General features: G+C 41.7%; 1 protein-coding gene across 4 annotated transcripts in view; it reads left to right on the top strand.

Annotated features, from left to right (window-relative positions):
* The window catches only part of MAP4K5 (mitogen-activated protein kinase kinase kinase kinase 5), a 68,700-nt gene extending 59,301 nt beyond the window's left edge, over window positions 1-9,399 (top strand). For all 4 annotated transcript variants that reach the window (XM_063333793.1, XM_063333792.1, XM_063333796.1 and 1 more), the window contains 7 exons: window positions 331-434; window positions 832-1,009; window positions 1,978-2,046; window positions 2,713-2,805; window positions 4,644-4,714; window positions 5,457-5,512; window positions 7,983-9,399. In XM_063333793.1, the coding sequence (XP_063189863.1) occupies window positions 331-434; window positions 832-1,009; window positions 1,978-2,046; window positions 2,713-2,805; window positions 4,644-4,714; window positions 5,457-5,512; window positions 7,983-8,070 (659 nt within the window). In that variant the 3' untranslated portion in view covers window positions 8,071-9,399. The remainder of the gene's footprint in view (window positions 1-330; window positions 435-831; window positions 1,010-1,977; window positions 2,047-2,712; window positions 2,806-4,643; window positions 4,715-5,456; window positions 5,513-7,982) is intronic.
* Window positions 9,400-12,990: the final 3,591 nt, after the last annotated feature.

Genomic DNA, 12,990 nt, shown 5'->3' with positions numbered 1-12,990 from the left:
CCTGGACCTTTCGCTCCCCTTCCCACGCAGCCCCAAGAAGAAGGTGTTGCAGCTTTTCTGGCCACTCAGCATGTGGCTTCTTTACTGGGACTCAAAGAATGACAGTGGCTATTAATTATAAGTATAATTGAATTTGGCTGGAATGTAGCACAATATTAATCACTGTGGATATTTAAATGGCAAGCCAGAAGGCAATTAGCAGTGTGAAACTGATGCTATTTCTTAAATTATTTGTAAAGATAGCTGCAGGGTTTTTTTTCAGGTATGCATAGAACTTCCTGGACTTAAAAAGTTTTTTTTTTTTTTCCTGGTTTTGTTTATTTTATATAGTACGAAATCCATACACGGGACATAAATACCTGTGTGGTGCATTGCAGTCTGGAATTGTCCTACTACAGTGGTATGAGCCAATGCAGAAATTCATGTTAATAAAGGTAAGTATTTCATATTAGTTTAGAACATTTAATCTTAATCATTATACAGTTGTTGAAATAGCCTTTCCAGAATTTGTAATGGAAAGTACATCCCAGTCCAGTCCCATTTGTGAGTCCTGAGCGCTTGAAAATCTGGCTTGACACATTTTGACTAAGAAAATCTTGTGACTGGAGTCAGTCAAGCGCTGGATCAAGCCCAGCACTAGCCGTAACAGACTAGCGTATACCTCTGGGCAACATAATGTCATCTTAAAAAAGCTCATGCTGTCTTAAAAAAGCACTCGTAGTAGCAGTGAAAAATTATTCTATATCTTCTATACTTTGTGCATGTTATTTTAGGCTGCGTCTTTCCAAGGTAAAAGGAAACTTTACAAATGCCTTGTTATGTTTTTTCCAGCACTTTGATTTTCCTTTGCCAAGCCCTTTGAATGTGTTTGAAATGCTGGTGATCCCAGAGCAGGAGTACCCGATGGTCTGCGTAGCTATCAGTAAGGGTAATGAACCAAATCAGGTAGTTCAGTTTGAGACAATCAACTTGAACTCTGCTTCTTCGTGGTTTACAGAAATTGGTGCAGGTAAGACTGTCGGTCCGTCTCGCAGACGTTTTATTGCGTGGTGACTGTTAGATATCCCTTCCTCAAAAGTCATTTGGAAACCCTTTAGGGACAGGCAAAACGATGTGGCTTTTCTACCTAAAGTATATTGAAGCTGATCCCATTCTTGGGGTGACCCGCCAACTTCAGTATAAACTATCTTTCTTAAAAGACTTCATTTTTAGGCACGTCTTTTATTTTATAAATGTCCTTAAGTACTAATGCAGACCCTGCTGATTGGGTTCTCATTTGTGGTTGCATACTTTTCCCCGGCGTCAGTCTTACTCCTCTTTCCCCTTCTTTCCTGTGTAAAGACTCACATAAATCCCTTCTTGTCTGCCCTGCAGCCCTTGGGGGAGGTTTGTCATCCTCAGCTGGCTATTAATAAGCAGAAGATTTTGTTTTATCTTCAAAAAGCTAGTTGATATCTTGCAGATGCTTTTCTCTGCTGGCTTTGTGGATATACTTTTTCAAATTTAGATACTGCTTTTTAGCAGCTGTACCAAGAACTTCATTAATAAAAAACTAGAGAAACTATCAAACCTAGCTTAATATTAGCACAATAATCTTTCCAGATGTGGTTTTATGGGAAAAGAACATTTTTTTTAGGAGTGAAGATTCCCTTGATGATTCCTTTTGTTCATTATTGTGCCTCTTCGTGAAGGAAGCTGTGCTGAACTATAACATAAAGTGTATTTTATGGCAATAAACAGTAGTGCTTTCATATTAAATACACGCTTTAAACTGATGGGTTTGTTCTTAGGCCCTGTACTCCTCACAGAACATTCTGGGATCATATAGCCTTAAAAAAATTTAAGAGTAGCAAATGTTTTAGATTGCAAAAGGCTCGTAGCATACTGAAAAGGCCGTAGCAATTGATGAGAGGTTGAGGGGAGGCTGAGCTCAGTCTTATGATGGGATATAAAATAATCCGTTTTCTTTCCCACAAGGCAATCAGCAGTTAGATGCCATTCATGTAACACAGCTGGAAAGGGACACTGTCCTAGTCTGCCTGGACAGTAAGTAACACATCTATTGCACAACTTACTACACTGTTGATGTTAATTGTACCACAAGTTAATTTTTCTCCCTTCGTTACTAATTTGTGTTGTAATATTTCCCGACGCGCTTCAGGTAAGTAGTTTTTAATTTTGCCTCTTGTGATTCCACTTTCCCTCTTCGTGTGTGTATCATTCTTGTTTCTTTTCAAAATGAAATGTAATGCGGCATTACGGATCAGAATTCAAATACATGCCCATCAGAAATTTTCAAAATTTACTGGAAAAAAGTGACATTTGCCTGTTGTATAAGCTATCAGGACAAATAGCTAACACTCCCTTATGCACAGTAATTGTAACGATAACTGTCACGCGTCAGAGGTTAATACCTCAATGGGAACATTGCAATGACTTAATCTGCCGAAATTTCCAACCTTTATGTTGAATTGGCATTTCTGCCCTGTTTGTTATTTGCAGGAAGGCTGCCGGTAGAAACTAAAAACATATGAAGTCTCTAAGAAGGTTTTCTATATTTATTTTGACAGAAGGGTGCTCTTGGATTCGTTTTAGCCAAGTACTGTAGATACTAGGTTTCTTTGTGCCTGAAAGATGAAATTAGTATTTCACATGTAAAGCTGTCAGTAATCAGCAGTGGGTTTTAATACTTGTTTTTCTGTTTTTCTTGAGAATTTGTGAAAATTGTGAATTTACAAGGGAAATTGAAATCAAGCAAGAAACTGGCCTCCGAGCTGAGCTTTGATTTCTGCATTGAGTCAGTGGGTAAGTGATTTGCTTCTCTGTTGTCTCTCAAGGACTTAAGAACTTAGAGGGATGAGTGTCGAAGGGTTTTTAATAATCTAGACTGATCTAGCGCACCCAGTGGGCCTGACACTTAAAAATTGCGTGTGTCGGGATACTGTGAGCTGTTTCTTTGTCTCCACTGACGCGCTGAAGAAAGTAAGGCAGTTGCCAGATAGTGGCTCCAGTCTGCGCATGTTTCCATCTGACGTCATTTCTGATTTGTAAGTAAGATGTACCATGATTTAGTTGAAAAAAGGGCTGCCTAGTTTCTGGTCATTTCCATAGCACTGAGAAAAACCTTTGGGGAGGAAAAAATGTTTTAGAAATATATAAATTTGTGTTAGTCTTCTAAAAGCTAAGATTTTCTTTGAAGTGATAGCACATGCATTTTTTTAACAGAGTAATAGTATGTGATTCTAATTCGTAGCGGACAGGCTGCTGTTAGACTACTAGGGGACAGCAGCCTTGCTTCCAGAACTTGAATTGTAATTGTCAAGCAAGTATTTCTGCTGTAATAAGCTCTCAGAAGTATCTAATTAACTTAAGTTTAATAATTCCATATCTCTGAAACTGAACTTCTTTCCGGAATCAAAATCAGTAAAGACACAACTTGCTTTTGTTAGCTTCTGTACAACTTGCACTTCTGGGTTTTTCAGGCATCTTCCCTTCAGAAGATTCTTGACATAGCTATTTTGTATCTTAACAGCAGTTGGTAAAGCACTGCGCATTCTTTTATACAACAGCTCTAGTTAGATATGTCAGACCCGTCCTGAAGGAAGATATTTTTAATCAGGCCTGTGATTCTTCCCTAAATTCTGACATGTTCTGATTAACTGCTGTACTTGTACCATACAGTGTCTCCTGCTGACACACGCAGAACGTGACTCGACCGTTGCCTTTTCCTTGAACTCTGAAGGAATTCATAGACAGAAGTATTTATCCTGAAGTCTTGCGCTTACCAGCTGGCATTGAATAATGTGAGGGGTTCTTTACACTGCGAGTGGTCTCTTGGGAATTCAGGGTATTAAACAACTCCGTTCTCTGATTGCAGGGTGGAGAGGGGAGTAGCAGGTGAAGATTAGTCTAAGGCTGTTGTGACAAACGTTGCTCCTAGGATTCTGCTGGATGCCTGTGTTCTGTGTGTTTAGAACATAGCTAATACTGAGCAGATACAAAGCGTGACTCAAAGGAATAGTAAAGGAAGACAAGTAGGATTTCGGAAAATAAAACACTATGTAAAATATGTTTCTGTGACACTGCTAAAAGAACACCAGGCTCTTCATCCGTTATTTTCAGCAGTCTGGTAATTAAATCATTCAGAGCTGGTAGCTTTCTGTGTTCTCTCTTTGGCCCTGAATGGAAGACTCCTCCCATTTTTCATACGTCTATTTTGAAGTAAATATAATAGCTCACATGATCTATAATTTCCAGCAGCCCGCGGTGTTTTGGTTGGCAGCATGTCTATACACTTCCTGGTGTTTTCTCCAGGAGCATTAGGAAAACAAAGATCCAGAGAATAGAAGTGAGAGGGAGAAAAGGAAAAACCAGAGATGCCTATCTTGTCTTGGCAAAGAGGGAATGTCTGAGTGGTATGTTTTGAATTGCACTTTGGAAAGTAATGTGCAACTCAGATCCAAATAGTCATTTCAATCCAGTTTTTCTGCAGTGATTTTGGAGTTCGGTTCTTCTGCCAGGAGTCCAAGTCTCACCACGTACTTTCGCCACAGGCTTCCCATTATCGCTGCTGGTGAGAAACCCAGGTTTCTCTGGTTCAGATAAACCCCATTCTGGTCTGATTTTGTGTTTCTCCTTGGCAGTGTGCCTTCAAGACAGTGTGCTGGCCTTCTGGAAACACGGCATGCAGGGCAAAAGCTTTAAGTCAGATGAAGTAAGTAATCTCTTGGTCTCTCCAGCTTTAATTTCTTCCTGTTCCTTATTTACCACTTGATCCTTTGGCCCCTCTAGCCGCTTCCCTAGCGATAACACTTGTGCTCCGTGTTGTCATTGCTTCAGCTTGCTGCTTGCTTTCCTCTGACTTCCCCTCTTGTGTTGCTCTTGGTAAGGCGCACGCATGCTTTTAGCCAGCTCTGTTTCCAAGAACATCAGTCAGAAACTCCTAAACTGGTTCTGCACAGAGCCGGTACACATCTGGTGGAAGCAGCATTTGGGTTTCTTGGATCTTGGATGAAAAGCTCGAGTTGGCAGCATCCCTTAAAAAAAAAAAAAAAGATACACTTTTTCCTTTCCTTTCTTTTCTCTCTTTTTTTTTTTTGTGTCCCTTTTGAAGTAGTGTCCTTGTTTCAAAAAGAACACTGCCCTTTTTGATGGCATCCTCTGTGAAAATGCAGGGAAAGCTACTCAGTCTCTGCTGACAAAGATTTGATCAACATACTCCATCTGTGCCACCAAGTCATCCAGATAGTCTACAATACAAAAATTATTTAAAATAAGTTATATTTTATGAAATTTAAAACTTTTTTGCTTGGCATCAATTTATCTGATTCAGTCCTACAGTTTGCACTAAACTGTATTTGAATTTTTGAAGAGACTGATCTTTTTTCCTTCTAACTCAGACCAGTGAGTATCACTTTGCCACTGAAATCAACCTAAACGTCTCCATTTTTCTACAGGTTACCCAAGAGATATCAGATGAAACCAGGGTTTTCCGCTTACTGGGATCAGACAGGTAATCGCCTTGAAGAAATATTAACCTTTTATTTTATTTAAACCAGCTTTCTAGCTTCCAGCTGGAACTGGCTTCCAGCCCACCACTGATCTGTCTGTAGGCAGTCCTGGGGGAGGCGGTAACACTGTTTCTGCCTGCAATAGCCAAAATTTAATTAGTGACTACATCTGCGTCCAAAATGATTAGTAAGAGCCCCTGTGACCTCCCCCACTTAAGAAGTGTGAACACAAACATGAGCGTACAGAGAAACCGGGTGAGGAGATAAGTGATAGGGAGAGATGGGACCTGCCTTTGGCTCGTGGTAGGCAGGGTGCCCAGCGCACTTCTGGAAAAGCCTGCTTCTGGCTTGGGTTTTCCTGGTGAAGCGGTGAATTATCTTGGCAGCTAGTTACTTAAAAATAATCTTTGTTAATCTGGACCTTGAGGTCTGGAAACCTAGAGCAAACTAGATCACATACAGGTTTTAATGCACCGTGTCTGAAGTCACCCATTGCCCATAACTTTGAGCTGATTCATTTCAGCTACAGGGGCTGGGGAGAGGGGCAGCTGCCTCCAGGTTTGAATCCTTAGCAGAAGCTGCCCCGGTCTCTGGATTTGGACATGTGTACATGTGGTTTCTCAGATAGCCAGAGTCCTAAATGTAGAAGTAGATAACAATAAGTCAAGAAATCAGTTCTAATCCCTGATCTTCTGCTCCCTCATTTGGCCTTTGGGAAGCCTGGCTCTGCCTCGCTTTCTGTAAGTAATCTGTAATTTCATGTACTCACATTCTTGGATCCCCAGTCCAGACAGAGGGCGGGAGCGTGCTGGCTCTTTTGAAGAGTTGGGGTAGCCTATACAAGAAACAGCTGAAGCCTTTGCTTTGCACCTGAGTCTCCAAGGACCCTCTGTACTTGGGCACTGCCATTGGAATTGAGGATCCTTGCCACTGCTGACTCCAGGATCTCAAAAATATAAACACAGTGCAACCTCTGGCAATGCATACTCTGCCTCTTCAATGTTATCCCCCTTGTGTAGACAGGCAGTGGGATTTTCCTTACCTGTTACTTCCAGCAGAGCAGGGGGCATTTTATTGCAAGAATGAGCTTTTGCTAAGGTCCACTGCGGTACAGATGCTGTATGTGTTAGTCCAGGTAGGTGCTGTGCCACCATCACCGAATCTTTCATGCGTACGGGAATTGGTACCTTTAAATGGTTTGTATTTCTGTATTGGGCTGGTGAATACAGAAGCATCCTAAACACACAGAGAGATGGGAAGCAGCATCTCACTTCAGCTTGCTTATAGAAGACACACATATCTGAATAACAAGTTAGTACAAAGCCCTTTTTGGGGTTGGAGATAAGGCTGAAGTCCTTCTGCTGCATGTGCTTTTGCAGAGAAGCCATTGTCTTCCATTTTGATCTCACTGAACTGCCAGATCCTTCGTTTTGTATTTTTCCGTCTCTGTACCAATGGAGCCATTGGTACATGTCTTTTCTGCCATTCAAGTGAGTGAGGTGTGGTAGCACCTTTTTGGTTTGGATTACTTAAGAACTGCTGAGGTGCAGAAGTGAAGATCAGGGACAGAGACTGAAATTTCATTTGAAAACTCTTTGACATGGGAGGAGAGGGCATGCAATAGTAACCCTGAAACAGGCTCCCTTTGAGAAATCTCAGAATTCATGTGGCACACTTGGCTTATTTGATACAGAGGTAGAAAACAAAAAGCAGAGTGAAGTTTAATCTTAAAAATTACTGGATACTGTCCTAGGAACTGGTGCAGGGAAATGCAGGAGCTGCGCAGTTGGAAGGGAGAGGGGAGGTCAAAGGCCCAACCGTATCAGCTGTGAGATGATTATCAGGGTTCAGCATGGGACAGATGTGTAGAAGACAGTGGTCAGCATGCCAGGACAGGAGGGATAGGTTTCCTGGAGGAGCTACAGGAACATGATCCATCAGGAGAAAGGCTGAGATGGGGTCGAGTGTTCCTTACGAACCCAGCGGCTGATAAATATTTAGAAGGGAGGAGAACTGTTTAGGTTAGTGGCTGATGCTTATCGCAAGACGTAGGAGGTATAAATATATTCAGGCTGCAGATAGGAGGGTTGCGTCTCCTCACAAGACTGGCTCTGAGAAAACTTCCAGTAAAAGCAGAGGACGTAGCTTATTTCAAGGTGGAGGAAGTCAGTTGGGAAGAGGTTTGCAACACATTGCACGTGCCTGTGGTCGAGAGGGGCAGACTCTGGTTCAAGAAGCTGCTTCTAGTCCTCTGTTCCTTGTATATTCCACTTCAGGGTTTTTATCGGAAGTGGCGCTGGAAAATGAGGTAACTGATTTAAAGAATAAAATACCACAGATATTTAGGAGAACCTACATCCCTCCAATGTGTAGAAACCTGTGAGCAACAGGCTTGTGCCTCCTCAGTAGTTATACCACGTGTTTCGCGTTTTGCCGCTAACCATTTTGGATTCTGTTTGTGTTTGATTGCAGAGTGGTAGTGTTAGAAAGCAGGCCGACGGAAAACCCGACCGCACACAGCAATCTCTACATCTTGGCTGGACATGAAAATAGTTACTAAGCAACAGTAACCTAACGCAAATAACAGAGTCAATTTGCCACACGAGGAGTGAAGAAGCATTAGGAAACTCCGTACAAGCAGGACTGTGACTTACTGTTTCTTTTCTTGACACCTAAAAGATGTTGTTTTCAAGTGGAAATCAATACATTTTTGCAGCTGGGAACAGCTGGTTCTGTCTCTTGCCACTGTGTGGTTAGTTATATCGAGTTTGCTTAATAAAAGCTATGAGATAAATAGCCCTTTACTCATTAGTTATAGGGAAACAGAGCCTTTAAAAAAATGTTTTGCAGTAAAGGTGCCATAAACTGTTAAATATTTTACTTCCCTTGGGTTTTCCTTATATTCCGTAGATGTAGATATAGTACTGGCTGTTTCCCTGTTTTATACTGAGTCTTATTCTTAATAAAAAAGATTTGTGTAGGAAGTGAAAGTATCTGCAAAGCTTTTTGGTTTTAAGTCTGCCATTCAGTATGGCTTTGTATAATAGACTATTTAATCCTTATTTATTAATCTGCTGCTAGAATGGTGTAATGTATCTAACTTTTAGCGAAGGAAGGTTGCAGAGCAGCTTACTTTTTTTTTTTTTTTTTTTTTTTACAGTTGTATAAAGATTTGATTATTCTTTTTTTCCTTGTAGGGATGTAGTGCATTATTGAGGGGTATGTTACAACGTTGGTTGATCTTGTAAAAATGCAGTTTTGTACAACAAAGTATTTTGTATTAATTTTTCTGCCTGCAGAATTGCCATAAAAGGGATTTTCTTATTTACTAGATGTAGGGTGTGTGTACACAAAATATAATATTGATATCAGACATGTTGCTACTGGGTGGGTGTGTACAATATACGTGTGTGTGTGTGCATGTGCGCATGTGGGTTAACTTGACTGGCAGTGTGTATTTTTTTTATATATATATATATTTATATATATATAAAAATGTACAAAATATATATGCTTTATTTTCATAAATTAGGGATAAGCCTTGTGACGTGAAATGGAAATTTTACCTGGTCGTCATCCTTAATGAATGAAAGTATCATGTATCAAACTGCCCATGACGTGTAGTTTATTTATACTATTCCAGAGGGGAGCCCATTGCGCTAATTGAGCTTAACGAGCTTTTGCGTTTGTACAGCCATCCAACTGGTGTCAGTCAGACAGTCGTTTGGAAATGGTTATTGACATGGTTATTTCCCCAGCTGTGTAGTATAAATAAATATGATAAGAACCAGTATCCTATATTAAAAGCTTTCGATCACTTTTTTTTCCCTTTCCCTATTTTGTCACCTGCATTTTTCTTTTTATTTCTCCATTAAAGAGTCACATCGGTTCCTTTTGTCTTCCTCATTAATTAAAATTCTTGAGGTACCATTAAATATAAATACAGACTGACTACAGGATAGCATCTGGTTTTACTACCTCACATTAACCTGCTAGCTTTGTTGTGAGTTAACGCAGTCCGTAGGCAGATACAGTAGCAGTGCATTAGCATTTGAATTAAGGGGTTTTGAAATTAAATCCTACAGGTTACTGCTGCCTATTCAATTTCTGTGATCTCCTCCCCTAGGAAAGACAGGTTAGAAGCTTCACACGCCCTTTGAGTGAAGCGGTTAAAGGTAAGTGTGGCACAACGGCCTGGCCTGTCTGACGGAGAGCCAGCGTGGTTTGATCTTAACTCGCAACCCGAGGAATGGGGCGCTGGGTTTGTCTGCTTTAGGCATCAGACTACGCGATTCATAATTTAACATTAAGGGAATTAACTCGGCACACGTGATGACTCAGTAACGTCTCTTCGTTACTAGGTACAGCCAGAGTTTTATCTCGTTCTGAAGGTCTGGAAGGTAAAATAGACCTGTGCGCAATTTAGCATTTTATCCACTTAGCATTGTCATTCAAAACTAATTCTTGTTCTTGACTTGATATTTAAATCAAGCCAAGCTTTTCAGTTCTGAAACTGTATCAAAGTTTAATAAATAGTAAGTGTACAGGTAAAAATTAAAAATCCATTCACGTCAGCTGTAATTGGATCAGCAGTGTTAAAAGAGGGACGTGTAATTTTTGTGTTTTAAAGAAATCAGGTTCTCTAGAACTGAAATTACTTCTTCATAGGTAACAGTGATCGGTGATTAACCCTCAAATGGTGTAACTCCTAATCTCCAAAGACTTTAAAACAAAAATGGAAGACAAGTGAAGCACCAGGTGTAGATGTCGTAGAGCAAATGCTTCCACTTAATTTACCTCATCCGCTGCAAACATAATTTTGGCATCATCTTTGAAAACATTTAAAGAAGATCTCTTGAAGAATGGAGAAATCTGTAAATAAAATATGAATATTTATGGGGAATAACTGGAGTAAATAACTGTTAGGTCATGACACTGCCATGCAGAAGTAATGAACTGAAAGTATTTTTTCCTTTGAATGACATGAATGACTGGTGATTTGCTGAATCTTAAAAAGTGAATCTAGGAGAGTCCTCATTTAATCAAACTTTTTTTAGCTGTTAAAGCATTTCTAATGGCATATTCTGAAATGCTTAGTCTGGTCTGGTTTTATAGACAGTGACATTTTTCGCATGATCTGCAAGATACTGTTTCCTAGTGTAAAACCTCACTCGTTACTCTTAGCGGAGTATGGCACAACGGATTTGCATGTTTTATAGCTGAACCGGCCAGTCTCGGTGACTCTGAGTATTATAATTTGTATTTGTTAGACTGTTTAAGTTAGTCTGGTATTGTCTGTATCTCTCTGTATGTTTTTGTGACGTTTCAACCAGGGTTGAGAAAGCATAGTGTGTGGTTTTGGAGTTCATAAAGCAAAAGCTTGCTCACCCCCTCATTACTCTTTTGACAGATACCAAAGTATTAGTTATTTGATGCACAAGGTTCATATATTCAACTTGAAAGCCTTAAAACAGGCTCCCAGTGCTCTTTGAAGAGCAGCCTGTGGATTAGTCTCTTTTGATTTCCTAACCAAATTCATTGTAACTAAAAAAAACACAACTGTAATTGTGATGACATCTCTTTAAAAGATGAAAGGTACAACGCATCGGTGAGCCACTGTATCTCTGAATGAAAAGGACAAGACTGGGGGACTCTCTGAAATGTACTTTACCTTGTTTAGTCATTAGATTATAACTGAGACTCTAACTGCACTTGTTCCAGTTTGTGTAACTAGGCTTTGTTCTACGTAAATTCCTGTTGCAGTTCATTTCAGTCTATGCCAAATAAACTATGCTTTATTTGATACCTCGATGTGGTGTGGTAGACTTGCCGGGGGAACAACACCTTCTCGAAAGAAGTAAACCGGTCTCCAGGTTTTATGGCAGTCGTTGGGAAGGGCCTGATCCAGGGCTGGCCGCTCTTCTCAATCCTACAGCCTGCCTGGGAGCCACACGACGTCTTCCACGTACGGTGGATCGACTGGAGGAAAGGGAGGTCTGGGGGTAGCGCAGGAATGAAATCAGAGTAGCAATGGCAAACTCTTCCCAGCCTCATGCTGCTCCACGTGTCGCCTGGAGTCTCCACGGAACCACGTGTGAGTTGGCTGGCTTGAAAACCAGAGGCTTCCTCGTTAATCAGGCAGATAGATAGCAAGGGGACTGGTGGGCTCGGAAGGAGGGTTGCTTAAAATAAGAAAATGTGAACGTGAGCCTTTGGCCACCCCTGGCCATGGCTCACTCTCAGCAGGATCTAGAGCAGTTTATACAAGCCTTGCCCTTGCACGTTGGCCACCTCTGCACTGCAGGTGGTTCAGCCCTTGGTCCATCTGCACCCCGGATCTTCAGGGGTGTGCTGAGGTAGAAAGAAAAGAAGTTGTGAATGTGCCTTTGAACAACACAAAAAACTGTCAGTTACTGATAAATGAATACAGATAAATATTCCTCTGCAGAAAATTGTTCCCCCTGTGGATGAATCTTGGCGTTGGCCTGTATGCGTTATCTGGGAAAGCAATTTGGGTTGGGGACTGACCTGCTGCTTGACTTCTCATCTGAGGAGCTTCCTCAGTGGCGTAGTCCTTGGACCTCTCTGAGGCAGCTCTGCAGGTCCCGGGGCCAGCTGCATCCGAAGCCTTCCTCAGAAACGCTGTTGAGAGTTGAGTTGGCTCACGGTGTTTGTTGGGTACTTTCATTGTGAGTCTTGATAGAGCTCTCAGCCACAGGACAGTTCTACAAAAAACCCACATTTTTTGTAAGAATAGTCTTCACCTTCTCAATTTTTTAAGTATGCAGAGAACGAATCAAAAAGAGACAGCGTATGTGGCAGCTAGAATGTGAGGAGACGACTACTCCACGATGGATGTGGCTTAGGAAGAAAAAAAATACTGGATCTTTTGTCCTGAGTAGAATTCAGGAAGCAGCCCAGGAAAGGACTGGGGAGGGAGGAGGCATAAGATGGAGTAAGGTGTCTACACAGATCTCCAAATTTACAAGTGGAAGCAATTGCCACCATAAAAGGCCATCTTCGTCAGGGGATGAAGAAATGTCTAAGGAGCCAAGGACCTAAACAAGTGCACAAGGCAAGGGTATGCGAAGGTAAGAGATGGAAACGCTCACTCAAAAGGTCTAGCTTCTGGTGGAAGCTCATCAGGTGGCAGACGCTTCAGGTGCTTGAACTGTACAAGGGGGAGACATTCAAGGGAAATCTAAGCTGCATCCCCAGCAGCGTGGGCAGCAAGGCCAGGGGCAGGATTCTACCCATCTGCTCTGCTCTGGGGAGACCCCCCTGCAGTGCTGCCTCCAGCGCTGGGGCACCAACAGCAGAAGGACACGGAGCTGTTGGAGCGGGGCCAGAGGAGGCCCCGGAGATGCTGGGAGGGCTGGAGCCCCTCTGCTGGGAGGACAGGCTGAGAGAGCTGGGGGGGTTCAGCCTGGAGAAGAGAAGGCTCCGGGGAGACCTTCCAGCCCCTTCCAGTCCCTAAAGG

The sequence above is a fragment of the Chroicocephalus ridibundus genome, chromosome 4 (assembly GCF_963924245.1).
Source record: "Chroicocephalus ridibundus chromosome 4, bChrRid1.1, whole genome shotgun sequence".
NCBI classification, from domain to species: Eukaryota; Metazoa; Chordata; class Aves; order Charadriiformes; family Laridae; genus Chroicocephalus; species Chroicocephalus ridibundus.
The sequence above is the reverse complement of the archived record's forward strand: the minus strand, read 5'-3'. Positions and strand labels throughout refer to the sequence as shown.